Source organism: Pelophylax lessonae, assembly GCF_965119305.1.
Source record: "Pelophylax lessonae genome assembly, chromosome: 7".
NCBI lineage: Eukaryota > Metazoa > Chordata > Amphibia > Anura > Ranidae > Pelophylax > Pelophylax lessonae.
The window spans coordinates 277,547,694-277,562,514 of NC_138774.1; the positions used below are offsets into that span (position 1 = coordinate 277,547,694).

Here is a 14,821-nt window from a genome sequence, read left to right on the forward strand (position 1 = left end):
TTGGACATACATCTCCAAGATCAAAAAATTCAGGGGTATGGGAAATGAATTCATCCACACACACCTACACAGGATGAACTGGATGGACCGTTGTCTTTATTCAACCTCAGCTACTATGTAACTACGTAACTATGAAGTTTGGGTCACCAAAAGCCAGTGTGCCTTTGAGTATATGTTAGTATTTCAGATAAATCAAACAGTTACATACACAACAGCCAAAAACAGGTCTGTCCTGCATATCCTAACTTCATGTTGTATTTACCATTTTAGCTCCTCCCATCATCCTTGGAGAAGTGGATGGAATAATACAAGAGGTGTCTGTTATATACAACCAAACTGCAGAACTTGTGTGTGAGGCATCAGGTTCTCCTCCACCTACAATCACCTGGCTCAGGAATGGGCTGACGCTATCCACTGGTGATCAGTACGAGATCCTAGACGAGGGGAAACGGCTGCAGGTAAAGGCTACTCCTTAAAGCAGAACTTTACCATTAACAGCTTGATAACAGTTAATGTTCTTTAATAAAAGAACACCGTCACTGGGAGTGAGGAACAGATACTTGGGGGACGCTGAGAGAATGGTTTGGATGGCTTCAGATGGGACAGTAATATTTGTCAGCAATATCTCTCAGGGAATATGAAGATTTACTCCCACTTTACACTGTGAGACCTATAGCCTGTTGCCATGAAGTCTGACTCATTGACTGTCATTGGCAGTCTTGTCCTATTGTCTATCTATTGAGATGGAATGTGGATTGTGTTAAGTCTCCCTGTCCCATTGTTAAATGTTAATGACCTCACATTGTTCTGTCCATATGGCTAGATAATTAGTTCAGGTTAATTCTGTTTCTGTATATAATTTCATCTGCATAGGATAATGTAATCAGGCATCCCCTGACCTGTGTGTAGTAATCTGATCAGGAGGGGGTTGTGCTCATGTGTGTATAAATTGAGTGTGAAACTGTTCAATAAAGGAGAAGGTTCCAAAACTTGTACGACCTAAGTTGTTGGCTAGCTTTGTATGAGGGCGGCTGAGAAAATCTGGGTTATGTTCATGACTGCAAGGAAGCCGTATACAGATGGAAGACCACAAGTACAGTGTGGGTTGGTGGTTCCGTTACAACATACATTCCACATTAATAATTATACTACCAAAACTTGAGTGTTCTGTAAATTGCCTCCAGAATTGCTTTTTGCTAGAGGCCGCCATTTTGTTGAAGCCCAGAGCAGTCACTTCCTTTTTAGAAATTCTCCATCTCTCCTTGATCTCAAAAATTATAGGTCATTTTCTTCAATTACAATATGTACATTTCCAGCCTTGATTATATGTCTTAGCTCAGTTGGATATAAAGGCTGACAGAAGCTTTAAAGTGCTTAAGTTCATAGTGCTGGTCCTGGTTAGGGAGAATAAATATCAGGAAGATAAAATAAGACAATATCCTTTTTTTCAGAATTGTCTCTCTTTTTTTGTTTATAGCATAAAAAATAAATATTGCACAGGTGATCAAATACAACCAAAAGAAAGCTTTATTTGTGGGAAAAAAAAGAAAATCAATTTTATCTGGGTCGCACGAACGCGCAATTGTCCATTAAATTAACGCAGTGCTGAATCGCAAAAAATGGCCTGGTCATTAAGGGGGAAAATCTTCCGGTCCAGAAGTGGTTAAGAGGCGGTACATGAGTATATCCTCCATTATCTTTTAGAAGTCCCCAGGTCTCCCATGGCATTTTCTTTAATAAGCTCCAGATCGAGTGGGAACAAGCCCTAAAAACATTGAACCAACGAAGTATAAGCATACGGAGATCTTTGAGCTTAGATAATGTGACTATTCTTTGTCTTTACAGATCCACTCAGTGCAGGTCTCGGATATAGACAGCTATGTGTGCGTGGCAGAGAATCCAGCTGGCTTTATGGAGAGACTCTTCACTTTAATGGTTCATGGTAGGTATAGTGGTCCACTTTCCTCAAGAAATCAAAGTTGTTCCTGCTAATAGTTAACTCACTAAGTTATATTGTTGACTATTCAGAGCCTTCCTATAACCCTCAAGATGTATTGGAAAAAGACAACACTTTGACAATAATAGAAAATATGGTAATGTTTGTTAGAGCTGTGGGTTCAGTAGGCTAACTTAGACAGCCTACATTGCCCTTTGCTTAGCCTCAAGGTAAAGCAAGCTGAAGCCCTGCTCCAGGTACTCTCTACTTACCGGCTGAATCCAGGTTCCCGACCTGGCCAGCATGGGGGGGTTTGGGGGAAGCAGGGACAGCTCGGTCGGGGCTTCCCAGGGGAGAAGAGTCTCTAGTGGGGCATGGAACCAGCCTCTGCTCAGACACAGTTTACACCATCCATGTTGGGGGGGAGGCATGTGCTCTGTCCTTGTCTTCAACCCGCACTCAGTAGGTCAGCGGTGAGGACTTTTTACTTCTCTTCACCAGGAATCCTTTAGGCATGTCTGTGGCAGAAGCAGTGCAGCCTTTTTGCGGGGTATTAGATCGGCCCAGAGGGCAATTTCCCCCCTGCCCCCTGGCCCAGTCCTCCCCTGTGTGAATTACTCTAGGAAAGCCCTGTTTTATTCTGTGTTCCTGTTGAAAGAGATTTCCTGTCACTTCATGTCTTGACAGGAAGCAAGGGGAACTCTCCCCAAAAGGGAGCCAGACCGTAATAAAAAAAAAAGGCAAACCCTTCCCCACTATAAACTAAAACTTTTGTGTTGGTGCCTATGGAAGGTATGGGTATGGAGGGTATGGGTAGTGCTGTGGGATCTGACTTGTCTGAAAGCAGTAGATCGGGAGAAGCTGGGAAAATCCTTCTGTAGGAACCTTTTTGTTTTTCAGTTCTTTAAGTGGACGCCCCGCCCATTTTATTGTATTCAGTATTTTTGCAAAGTGATACAGTTTAATGTTCATCTGTGTACATTAGATGTCTCAACTGAGTTGATTCATGGATATTCATTGAGAAAGGATATGATCTGCAGCATACACGGGGACATGCCTCCATCCCTGAATGTACATACAAAAATAAAACAGTGGTTAAGGGACTTTAAATGAGGCAGGTCACTTACTAAATTACAAAATTGGATAAAATCAAAAGTTATAATTTATTGCATATTCCATAATTGACATAAGTACATAGAATCCATTTCCAGATATGATACAGACATATATAAAGAAAACTAACATAAAAATTAATATAGTAATACAATTAATTCTATAATGATTAAAAAATATCATAAAAAACGAAAATGGTACATAGTCAATCTCTAAATAATATATCTTCGCTAGTATTGGCTCTACGCGTTTCGTAGATCCCTGTCCACTCATCAGGAGCTTGATGTAAAAAAATCTGTAAATGTAGGCTTGTATTAGAATATAGAGATCTCATATATATAATCAAAAGAGAATAACAACTTACTCCCCTCAAAAAGAAAAAAATATATGGATAATGGATATTCATTAAACTTTTTCAGTGAATTGGAAAGTCTCTAAAATTGTTTGTTTAAACTCTGAATTTTAGTTCCACCCAGAATACTTGGTGCAAGGAGTGAGAACGTCAGCGCTGTCCTCCACACCTCAATCTCCATTGTGTGCGATGTACAATCTCACCCCACCCCCGAGATCACCTGGTACAAGGATGGACAAATCCTGTATCCTGGAAGAGGGTACCTTATCATGCCAGGTACGTTATGTTCCCACTGTTATGTGGTATATGCCCTGTTCACATAAGTCTTTGATCTGTGCCCTCTATAACTTATCTTTGCTTGGTGACTGCTGGATGTAGATACGGTTAGGCTGCAAAAAGGTCTATAGCTGCAGAAGTGAAGACATCGACCAACTGATATCCAGCAGCAGTATTGGGTGGATAATAGTGGTGATGAGAAATGGTAGAGTGAAATCCCAAGACTCCCAGTAGCTCAGTTAACTTGTAGCTATCATCCCTAATTTTTCATGCTCTCACACAGTCCCTCTGTACTTTATGGCATTCTGTCTTCGATAGCATTGCATTGGTAGTGGTGGCTGTTGGTTGCCAAGAGGCTTACTTTGATTCTCAACAGCTCAGTTATTTAACAGCTATCACTTCCTCACTTCCTCATGCTAACACATAGTCCCACAGTGCTTTGTGCTATTATGCTGGCCTATGTTCTACACAGGCAATGGTGGTTGTTGATTGAAAAGAAGGTTCTCAATACTCTTAGCAGCTCAGTTATCATTCAGCCATTTTTGCCCTGACTCCTCTATCTATAGTCACGTGGTAGTATTCGTGTAGCACTGTCCCCGCAGGGCAGCTATGACTTCCTCATGCTAACACATAGTCCCACAGTGCTTTGTGCTATTATACCTTCCTATGTTCTACACAGGCAATGGTGGTTGTTGATTGCAAAGAAGGTTCTCAATACTCTTAGCAGCTCAGTTATACAGCCATTTTTTCCCCCGACTCCTCTATCTATAATCACATGGTAGTATTCATGTAGCACTGACCCCACAGGGCCTGCTGAATAATGACTTGATGGGCTCCCCTGATTACCAGCACACAGTTAACTTGAGATGTAGTTTGTGGATCCCTTCCTTGCTCCTGATGGCTCGTCACACAAATAAACAGTCTAGGGGTGTTGGCTTATTTTTTATGTTTATTTGGAACAGGGGTTGGAGAAGGGAATAGTGTGATACTCCAGTTTGAACTATTCACATTAGTTGAGGACTTCTATCTTTAGGCCTTCTAGGTTGGCTTCTATCTTTAGGCCTTCTAGGTTGACTTCTATCTTTTGGCCTTTTAGGGTGACTGGAAACAGCTAGGCTGCCTAATCCATACTACCACAAGTGTAGAAAGGTTTAAGTCTCTTGCTCTTTACTTCCTAGCAAGACGACTTAGGGGATGATAACTTATCTTCAGGACACTCTCACTACCATCCTCGTTCAACCGACACCCATTCCCTGACTATCCTAGGAGCAGGGGTGGCCCCCCTCAGGTCGGGCCCCTTGACACGAGATTCTGTACTCACTGTACTCCTGTGTCTCCCCTCTCAGTCAGCTCCTCTGGACTTCTGGGTTTAGTTCCTCACTGCTACTCTCCAGGCCCTCAGGATGACCCCCTGAGGCCGCATTGTGGCAGTACCTGGAAAGCTTCTAAAATGGCGGATAAATAGCCTTTTAAGACAAAATGGTAGATTTTGTGGTACTACAGAGACCATGACAGCCAAGCTGCACATTTGAGGCCCCCACCTTCTCCCCCATATTTTCCTCTCTAGCCATCCAAGAACTAGCAAGAATACAGATAAGAGTGAAGGCCAGGGATGTAATTGCTACACACAGATGTGCAGGAGTCATTGGTAGGGGGAGGATATGTATTGTATTGCTGCCAAGCTAGTTAGGGAAATATGTATCTGTGACGTAAAAAGGAGGAGGCAGCCGTCCCTTCCCTCTGGGACTCCACTATCCAGACAAAAGACCTCGGGCACATATGCTCCTGGTTTTTATATGGTATCCTAGCATGCACCGAGGCACTTTCCCTCTGCTAATCATCAGGATTGTATCAAAAGTCTGTGCACCCATTCGTCAGGTTTCCTCCCACTGTCCAACATCCCTCCCTATTGGACCAGTGTAAAACACTCCCTTGGCAGAATGAGTTGCATCCTGAGCACTATGAGCAGACTCCACTAACAGATCCTGCTCTCTGGTAGGCAGGGAACAATATAGATTTACCTGCAGCCCCTCTGGTAAGCAGACAAAACTATACTTTCTCACTAGCACCTACCTAGGAGGGTGCTACACTTGGTATATCCTAACAATAACTATCACCCTAACATTCATCTGACACTTTGTTGTCTGTGTGAAAGGCCTTCTTCATTCTGGGATATTGTTGAATCTGAATATTACTCTGGATGTAGACATATTGAACTTGTTCTTGTTTAATGATCTTCAGGGGGGCAAGTGCTACAGATTGCTCGAGTTCAGCTCTCCAACCAAGGAATATATATGTGCAGAGCTCAGAATCCAGCTGGAGCAGATGAGAAGCACATACAACTCACCGTTCATGGTAAGAAAAATACCTGTTTTGGGTCATTGTTAACTTCCAATTCCAGCAAAAATTCATTTTTTTAGTAGGGGAAGCAGCAAAAGCTCTCTTTTTTTTTTTTTTTTTGTCATCCCGTTTGAAGGGGTATCCGCTCAGTTCCAGATCTGTCCGACACAACCAGGAGAGGGTGTAAAAAAAAAAAAATCTCCCCAGTGGGGACACTGTAAGCAATAATTACCTAACATAGGATCTTGCCCATCCCCTCCACACTAGAAAAACAGCTGCCTGTGTTCCCATTAGGGAGATTTCATCTCACTTCCTGTTCCTAAATAGGGACACAGGCAGCAATAAAAAATTGAAAAAATGTTGCCTTTTGACAATAGTAGATATGTTGTGTAAAACAGCTATGTAAGTATAGATTCCCATACTTTTAGGGAAACCAAGATATTTTACATCTGTGTAATTTTGTTCTGCTGCCCTGTCTTAGCTGCCATATTAAATAAAAGGAAGCTGCGTAATGCTATACAGCATTACTGTCTAATATTCCACCTTCATTTTAAAAATAGTTGCATATTTTATACCTTTAAGTCATTTTTGATACTTTATATTATTGATCATAGGTGTGCACCCCAAAGCTCAAACACATATGTGTGTGTGCGTGTATATTTCTGATGGTGTCAGTAGAGCAGAGGATGCTGTCATTAGGGTAGAAAGTGGTGTCACTAGGGCAGTGTACAGTGTAAGTAGGGCAGTGGATGGTGTCAGTAGGGCAGTGGACGGTGTCAGTAGGGCAGTGGACGGTGTCAGTAGAGCAGTGGACGGTGTCAGTAGAGCAGTGGACGGTGTCAGTAGGGTGGTGGACTGTGTCAGTAGAGCAGTGGATGGTGTCATAAGGGCAGTGAGTGGTGTCAGTAGAGCAATGGACAGTGTCAGTAGGGCAGTGAGTGGTGTGAGTAGAGCAGTGCATGGTGTCAGTAGAGCAGTGGATGTGTGACTAGAGCTGTGGACGTGTGAGTAGAGCAGTGGACAGTGTCAGTAGGGCAGTAAGTGATGTCAGTAGAGCAGTGGACGTGTGAGTAGAGCAGTGGACGGTGTCAGTAGGGCAGTGAGTGGTGTCAGTAGAGCAGTGGGCGTGTGAGTAGAGCAGTGGACGGTGTCAGTAGAGCAGTGGACAGTGTCAGTAGGGCAGTGAGTGGTGTCAGTAGAGCAGTGGACGTATAAGTAGAGCAGTGGACGTGTGAGTAGAGCAGTGGACGGTGTCAGTAGGGCAGTGAGTGGTGTGAGTAGAGCAGTGGACGTGTGAGTAGAGCAGTGGACGGTGTCAGTAGAGCAGTGGACGATGTCAGTAGGGCAGTGAGTGGTGTCAGTAGAGCAGTGGACGTATAAGTAGAGCAGTGGACGTGTGAGTAGAGCTGTGGATGGTGTCAGTAGAGCAGTGGACGGTGTCAGTAGGGCAGTGAGTGGTGTGAGTAGAGCAGTGGACATGTGAGTAGAGCAGTGGACGGTGTCAGTAGGGCAGTGGACGGTGTCAGTAGGGCAGTGGACGGTGTCAGTAGGGCGGTGGACTGTGTCAGTAGAGCAGTGGGCGGTGTCAGTAGGGCAGTGGGCGGTGTCAGTAGAGCAGTGGAGGGTGTCATAAGGGCAGTGAGTGGTGTCAGTAGAGCAGTGGACAGTGTCAATAGAGCAGTGGATGGTGTCATAAGGGCAGAGAGTGGTGTCAGTAGAGCAGTGGATGGTGTCAGTAGAGCAGTGGATGGTATCAGTAGAGCAGTGGATGGTATCAGTAGAGCAGTGGACAGCCTCAGTAGAGCAGTGGACATTGCTAGTAGAGCAGGGGATTGTGTCATAAGGGCAGAGATTGGTGTCAGTAGAGCAGTGGACGGTGTCATAAGGGCAGATATTGGTGTCAGTAGGGCAGTGGGTGGATGTGGTCAGTAGGTTTCATTTTTATTTTATGCAATTTTATTTTTTGTATTTTTTGCAAATTTTTTTAGGAGAAAAAAAGAAAACCTTTTTATTTGGTGAAATTTTAGGGGTCTAAACAGGTGTAATATGCGCCACACGTGCGCACGCCTATGTTAATGATCCATTTTTACAAGCTTGCTTTTCCATATTTTGTTACCGTTTAAACATAATGATTGGCAGGTTAGCCTCTAAAGGGAGCTTGGTACAATGACCCCCCTTTTGTCAGTCTTAACAACTGTTGTGATACGATTATAACCACACAGGGAATGCGGGAAGGCACTGTTTTCAGCGAGTCAGCTGACTCCCAGACTTCCATTGTGAGAAGATAAAGTAAAATAGTAAAGCATAACCCTTGTGTAGCAATGCAAAGCAGGAAGCAGAGCCTGAATATGTAACAAGCATATATAACTGACCCCCATTTACAGATATCGTTAGTCTATACAGAGAAGAAGGTGATACCTCCAAAGTCTCCTAATTGCCGGCTCCTTTATTACAGTGAAAACTAACACATTGCATTCTTGTTTAGCTCCACCCAGTATCAGAGAACCACCCACTGGGACCAAAGAGACAGTTCTCCGTGTTGGCGGAACCCTTACACTACTGTGTGAATCTGAGGCTCTCCCCCATCCGGTTGTCACATGGTATAAGAACGGTCAACTACTCCCAAGTGGGAGCAGTGTTTCCATCTTCAACAGCGGCCAGAGACTGGAGATACAGGATGTCCAGGTAAGTACTTACAACTCTTTCTTAGTTAAATGTTGAAATGTATAAAATAACCTACCTTTCACATCTCTCACCACCACCAGTCCCACTGAAAAATATCTCCTCTTTAGGCTCCATTCACACCTGGACGTTTTTGAGTGTTTTTCAGCTCCAAAGACGCTCAAAAAAAACATTCCAAAACGCCCAACAAGTAAAACCCCATTCATTTAAATGGCCCCTGTTCACATCTGAGCGTTTTGCAAAACGCCTGCAGCTGAAAAAAGTACATGAGCTTCTTTTTGGGCTGATTCGGTAAAATCGCGGTAAAAATCGCGGTAAAAAAATGCGGTAAAACACTACGCTCAAGTGCGAATGCAGCCTTAGAGGAACTAGGACACAAAGCAAAACAAGTGCTCTGATAGAGTCAGCCATTCCCCAACTGACATTCTTCATTCTAATTCTATTACAAACATAATATGTTTTGCTTCATGCTTTTGCTTTATGAAATATTCATTTTAACTTGCATACACAAGACTCACATTAAGCCGATCATATTTACATTTATATCAGAAAAAAAAAAAATCTTACTTCAAAGTAAACAAAGCCCCCACCAATAATTCAGGAGCCACTGTCACGGTTTGAGCCGCCGGGGTCAGTGTTGCATGGCAGACATTCCTCAAAGACACATAAAGGGTCCTTTCACGCTGGCTTTCCACCCGGCGGACTCAGTTTTGCTCAGCGGGGATCGATCTGCCAATCCCTGCTGAGCAGGCGGATGACAGGTCCATCTCCGCTCTGTGTGCAGAGACGGACCTGTCAGATCCCCGCTCTCTTCTATAGGAGATTGGATGAAAACGATCCTGTGGGGCATCCTCAAAAGGAAGGTGGAGGAGCGCAAGGTCTCTAACATTCACCAGCCCCGTGATGTTGTCATGGAAGAGTGGAAGAGGGCTCCAGTGGCAACCTGTGAAGCTCTGGTGAACTCCATGCCCAAGAAGGTTAGGGCAGTGCTGGAAAATAATGGTGACCACACAAAATATTGACACTTTGGGCCCAATTTGGACATTTTCACTTAGGGGTGTACTCACTTTTGTTACCTTTTAGACATTAATGGCTGTGTGTTGAGTTATTTTTTTGAGGGACAGCAAATTTAAACTGTTATACAAGCTGTACACTCACTACTTTACATTGTAGCAAAGTGTCATTTCTTCAGTGTTGTCACATGAAAAGATATCATAAAATATTTACAAAAATGTGAGGGGTGTACTCACTTTTGTGAGATACTGCGTTAAAGCAAACCTGTTGTTTTGCCTTGTATTTGTAAGACACATACTTTGCTTAGTGAAAACCTGTTGTTTACAAATCTAAATAGCTCAAGATGAAATGTATTTTTTTTTTGTAAAAAACAAAAATTACATTAACCGTCAAAAAACAGGTATGGAACATCAGTTTAAAATGTAAATAAATTGTAAAAGAAAACTGAGCAAAACCCACTATAGTCAGGTATATTCTGTATTTCTTATTAATTTTGTTATTGTACTGTATCCTTTATTTAATTCACAGGCATCAGATAAAGGTGTCTACACCTGCAAGATGAGCAATGTAGCTGGTGAAGCTGAGCTGACCTACACAGTGGTCATACAGGGTGAGTAACAAAGGTCACACGACTACAACAGTGCATTTGGAATTAGAAGAAAACTAAAATTAATTTTGAAGGCACCTTAATTAAAATTAATACATTTTATTCACATTAAAAAGTTTTTACACAATAGTACATTAACGACCATAGAAAATATGTATAAGTAGGGTTAAAACCAAAATTGAGGACTAAGTGAACTTCCCCAAGAGCATAAGATATGATATACTACATTCAGCGTGACAAACACTGTATATGCTTTGCATTTCCCCAAACTGTTGGGATATCACTTGTCTTGGTAGATCCCGCTCAACATGTTTCGTGATTTTAATCGCTTCTTCAGGAGCTTCTAAACATCATGAAGACCGAATTGTTGGCGCTCAGCCCCTATCCGGAAGGGACACCCCAACAAGGGCTATTGAGGCTTATTCATCAAAAAGTGGAGACACACACCAGCTAAAATGATGGGGCACAGTATAGCTCTGCTTTTGAGTGTAGGATTTGCCCCCTGAGTATGAGGGTATCTGGATAGTAAATGTATGCTGGTATGGGGATGGTGAAATTGCTTAAACAAAAGTACACGGTAGGCAGCTTTTTTCAATATTGATCACGCTTCAAATGGCAGGGACCTGTGGCAGCAACGTATCCAGCACTGACATCCTCCAGTTGGATAGGGGAAGGAGGGGAGAGTGTGTGAAGACACGATCTCCCTCAGAGCATCTGCCACTGCTACAACATTGCATTGACAAGCAACAATAAAATGACTCTTCGCACTAGTTTTGTCTGTATATGCAGTATATAAAAGGGTATAATTGTTCATTTAACTTTTTCCTGCAGTACCAGTTTCCATCATCCACCCACAAAATGAGACCATCCAGCTTACCATTGGGAATTCCATAGTCTTATCATGTGAGGCTGAAGGCTCCCCACCACCTAAGGTTACATGGCTGAAGGATGGGCAGTCATTGGGTAAGTAGGATGCAAAGAGGTAATATCTACTGCCCACACAGGTCTTCAGTAAAAGGTTTTATTTTTCGCTACATTGGGGCCGCTGTATTCGTTTAGTTAGCAGTACACAAAGTAAGCGCACAGGGCTGTGCGGGATCTGGACCCACTCAGTTATCAGCAACTCTGGGTTGGCTTTTATGGAAAGTTATGCATCAATGATACATATAGAAATCTGTATCTACTCTAGTGGCGGCTGGTGCACCATGGCCCCAGACCACACCAGCTCGCACACCACCCCCGGTCGCTGGCTCACTCACCCTGGACTGACATGTGGAGGACAGGTGGTGGTGGCTTCCCCCTCAGTCTCCTCCGTGGGTCGGGCTTCCCCTGCGTCTCCTCCTTCGCCAATAGGATGGCTTCTCCTTTTGGCCAATCGGGAAACGGGTCTCAGGACCCGCTTCCTGATTGGCCAGGAGGAGAATCCGTGTGACAATAGCAAAAATTAATTCGCTATTGTCACACAACTGGGTGGGCTCAGGGTGCAGTGCTCTGCGCCCCGAGCCCACCCTCTTTTTGAAGCCTATTAGAGCCTCTGGCTCTAATCACGTGCTTCAAAAAAAAACCCATTGGAATTCATGCATCCGGTGCCCTGCATGTAGATTAGGGGGTCGGATGCATGGATAGGTGGAGCGGCCAAACAGCTGCAGATTCTGCTGTTTATTAACAATCCAATGGTTTCTTTAAAGAAAATACAGTATATTATTACTGAGCACATATCTTAAATAATTATTTTACTTTTATAGAGAGAATAATAATGCGCTGTCTCAAAAAAACAATTGTGAAGATAAAAATCACATAATATCAATTAATATCCTTGAGTGTCAAATGTCCACTGCTATGTGTGATTACAAACTATATAACGTGAATAATGTGCAAAGATTACCTAATAAACGTATCATATAAAGGGCAAAAAGTTCCACAAATAAATAACGGTAATAAAAAAAATCCAATAATTCATTCATAAAGAATCAAAGTCCAAATAAAGTCCATCCAAGTGCAAAAAACGTGCTCTGTACTCAAAATGTATTTAAATAAAGTGCTTCTATGTCACTACTGTGCTTCCTAAGGCATACAGGCTGCTTACCAGACCACAAGATCTCGCAAAGGAGATCGTAAGCGCTTAGGAATATTTCACTCTGGAGGACCGCGGCTTGCTCCTGAACAGTCACTAGATACCGTGGTATGTTCCACCAACCAGTTTTCGCAAATCTATTCCTTAAAGGCAAGGAAGAGAACTCATAAGGCTATACTGCTTTTAAAGTTCAATAAAAAGTATTGCACTTACAGAGTAAATCTTGTAAACAGGCAAAACTATATTCCGATAAGCATGGCCAAGATAGCTGTGGCCAGGTCCTCGCATGCTGACGTCACTTCGTTAGCTCCGACTGACCCGTTTCCCCCTAGAAGGCGTCATCTGGGATTGGAGGCTAGCACACAACGCCACTAGTGTGCCTTTTAAAGCAGAAATGTGCCAGAATGGATTGTATCATGCATGTGAACCCCTACAGGGGAAAACGTAGCACTTCCGCATCACCCTGCTAAATAATGCCAACAGATTTAACACAAACTAGCCCAGTCCCGCACCGCGAGAACATGGGACAACCCGAGTGTGACAGACCCCCCTACTCAAGAAGAGTATGTTCGTCGTATAAGCTTCCCTTGCATGATACCAGCACACGATCCAAGATCCCTTAGCCCACACAGTCACTTGTCGGGACATCAGTGTAGGGTGGTAAGAAGCATAAGACTGTGTATTCAAACACAGGCACAAATAGACCTCATCTGGAATATGTAGTTCAGTTTTGGGCACCAGTTCTCAAAAAGGATATCGGAGAACTGGAGAAAGTGCAGAGAAGGGCAACCAAACTGATAAGAGGCATGGAGGAGCTCAGCTATGAGGAAAGATTAGAGGAACTAAATTTATTCTCTCTTGAGAAGAGGAGATTAAGGGGGGATTTGATCAATACATAAGGGGTCCATACAGTAAACTTGGTGTTGAGTAATTCATTTTAAGGTCAACACAGAGGACAAGGGGGCACTCTTTACATCTAGAGGAAAACAGACTTCGCCTCCAAATACGGAAAGGTCAGGGGATCAGGAAGGAATTTTTTTCAACCGGTGTAGCAAATTGGATCATGCTATGCTGGGGTTTTTTTGCCTTCCTCTGGATCAACTGCGGGTATAGGATTGTGTATATGGGATTGTATGGTTGGGTTTTCTTTACTGTTTTTTGTTTTTTATTGGTTGAGTCAGATGGACTTGTGTCTTTTTTTTCAAACTGACTAACCATGTAACTATAATTAGAAGTGATACCTTGAAAAAAGGTTTTTAAAATACCAAAACAGATTGATGAAATTTTTTATGTCAAGCCAGTCTCTTTAAATTTTTGTATGTAAATGAACGTATGAAATTACAGTTTACCCTGTCATGGATGAAATGGGCCCTGTTGAATCCAAACTGGCCAATTAGCTTTTACCTGGAGACTAATCTGGCCAAGACACCTGCTTACACTTGATTACTGGGTTGATTACTTGGTTAATGTAGATACTGCATCATCCAATTTAGACAAATTTGACAAGACTGTGAAATAATTATGTCTGTGGGCATTTTTCATTTTTTTGGAGAAATTCTTTAATGTTCTCGTTCAAAGTATTTTATTGGTGTTATGCACATACAATAGATATATCTGAAGTGCAAAAAGGATACAACAGAAATGTAAAGAAGATTGAGACCAAATATAGAGTGGCCAAATGGTATAAAAGATATAAAGAGAGTCATTGAACGATAATGAAAAGTTAATAAGTATAATAAATAATGTAAAAGTGGAAGTCAATGGAGATGCAATAATAGGAAAAGCATGCCCGTGTCCTCCCTATGGGTCACCCCTAATGGGTTCAAGCTGTGACCCAGAAGGAGAGCAGGTAATGGGAACCTTCCACAAATAAAAGGATCTCGGAAAAAGTTACATATCTCAACTAATAAAAGTATCTCCTAGAACAGGGATTCCCAAACTATGGCCCTGCAGCTGTTGCAGAACTATACATCCCACGAGGCATTGTAAAACTCTGACATTCACAGACATTACTAGGCATGATGGGAATTGTAGTTCCTGAACAACTGCAGGGCCGTAGTTTGGGAATCCCTGTCCTAGAACATATGAAGAACAACCTAATATAGTATGGCACATAGTCATCTAGTCCAGTGTTTCTCAACTCCGGTCCTCAGGGCACACTAACAGGCCAGGTTTGCAAGAAAACTGAAATACATCACAGGTGAAATCATTTGCTGCTCAGTGATTGCAGTATTCTAGTCTGCATCTCCCCAAGGCAATACTTAAAATCTGGCCTGTTAGTGTGCCCTGAGGACCGGAGTTGAGAAACACTGATCTAGTCGTTCAAAATAAACAGGAACTCGAATCTAGTAGAAAGCTCATTTTCTACGTATTTTACAACGGAAAACGTTGAATTTCACTTGGGGTGGTACTAGACTGAGGATTGCT

General features: G+C 42.7%; 1 protein-coding gene across 1 annotated transcript in view; it reads left to right on the plus strand.

The window, feature by feature from the left end:
- Positions 1-14,821, plus strand: part of HMCN2 (hemicentin 2) — a 377,259-nt gene that overhangs the window by 292,537 nt on the left and 69,901 nt on the right. The window contains exons 56-62 of the mRNA XM_082263033.1: positions 271-458; positions 1,846-1,942; positions 3,516-3,677; positions 5,919-6,032; positions 8,503-8,702; positions 10,242-10,323; positions 11,152-11,283. Of these exons, the coding sequence (XP_082119159.1) occupies positions 271-458; positions 1,846-1,942; positions 3,516-3,677; positions 5,919-6,032; positions 8,503-8,702; positions 10,242-10,323; positions 11,152-11,283 (975 nt within the window). The remainder of the gene's footprint in view (positions 1-270; positions 459-1,845; positions 1,943-3,515; positions 3,678-5,918; positions 6,033-8,502; positions 8,703-10,241; positions 10,324-11,151; positions 11,284-14,821) is intronic.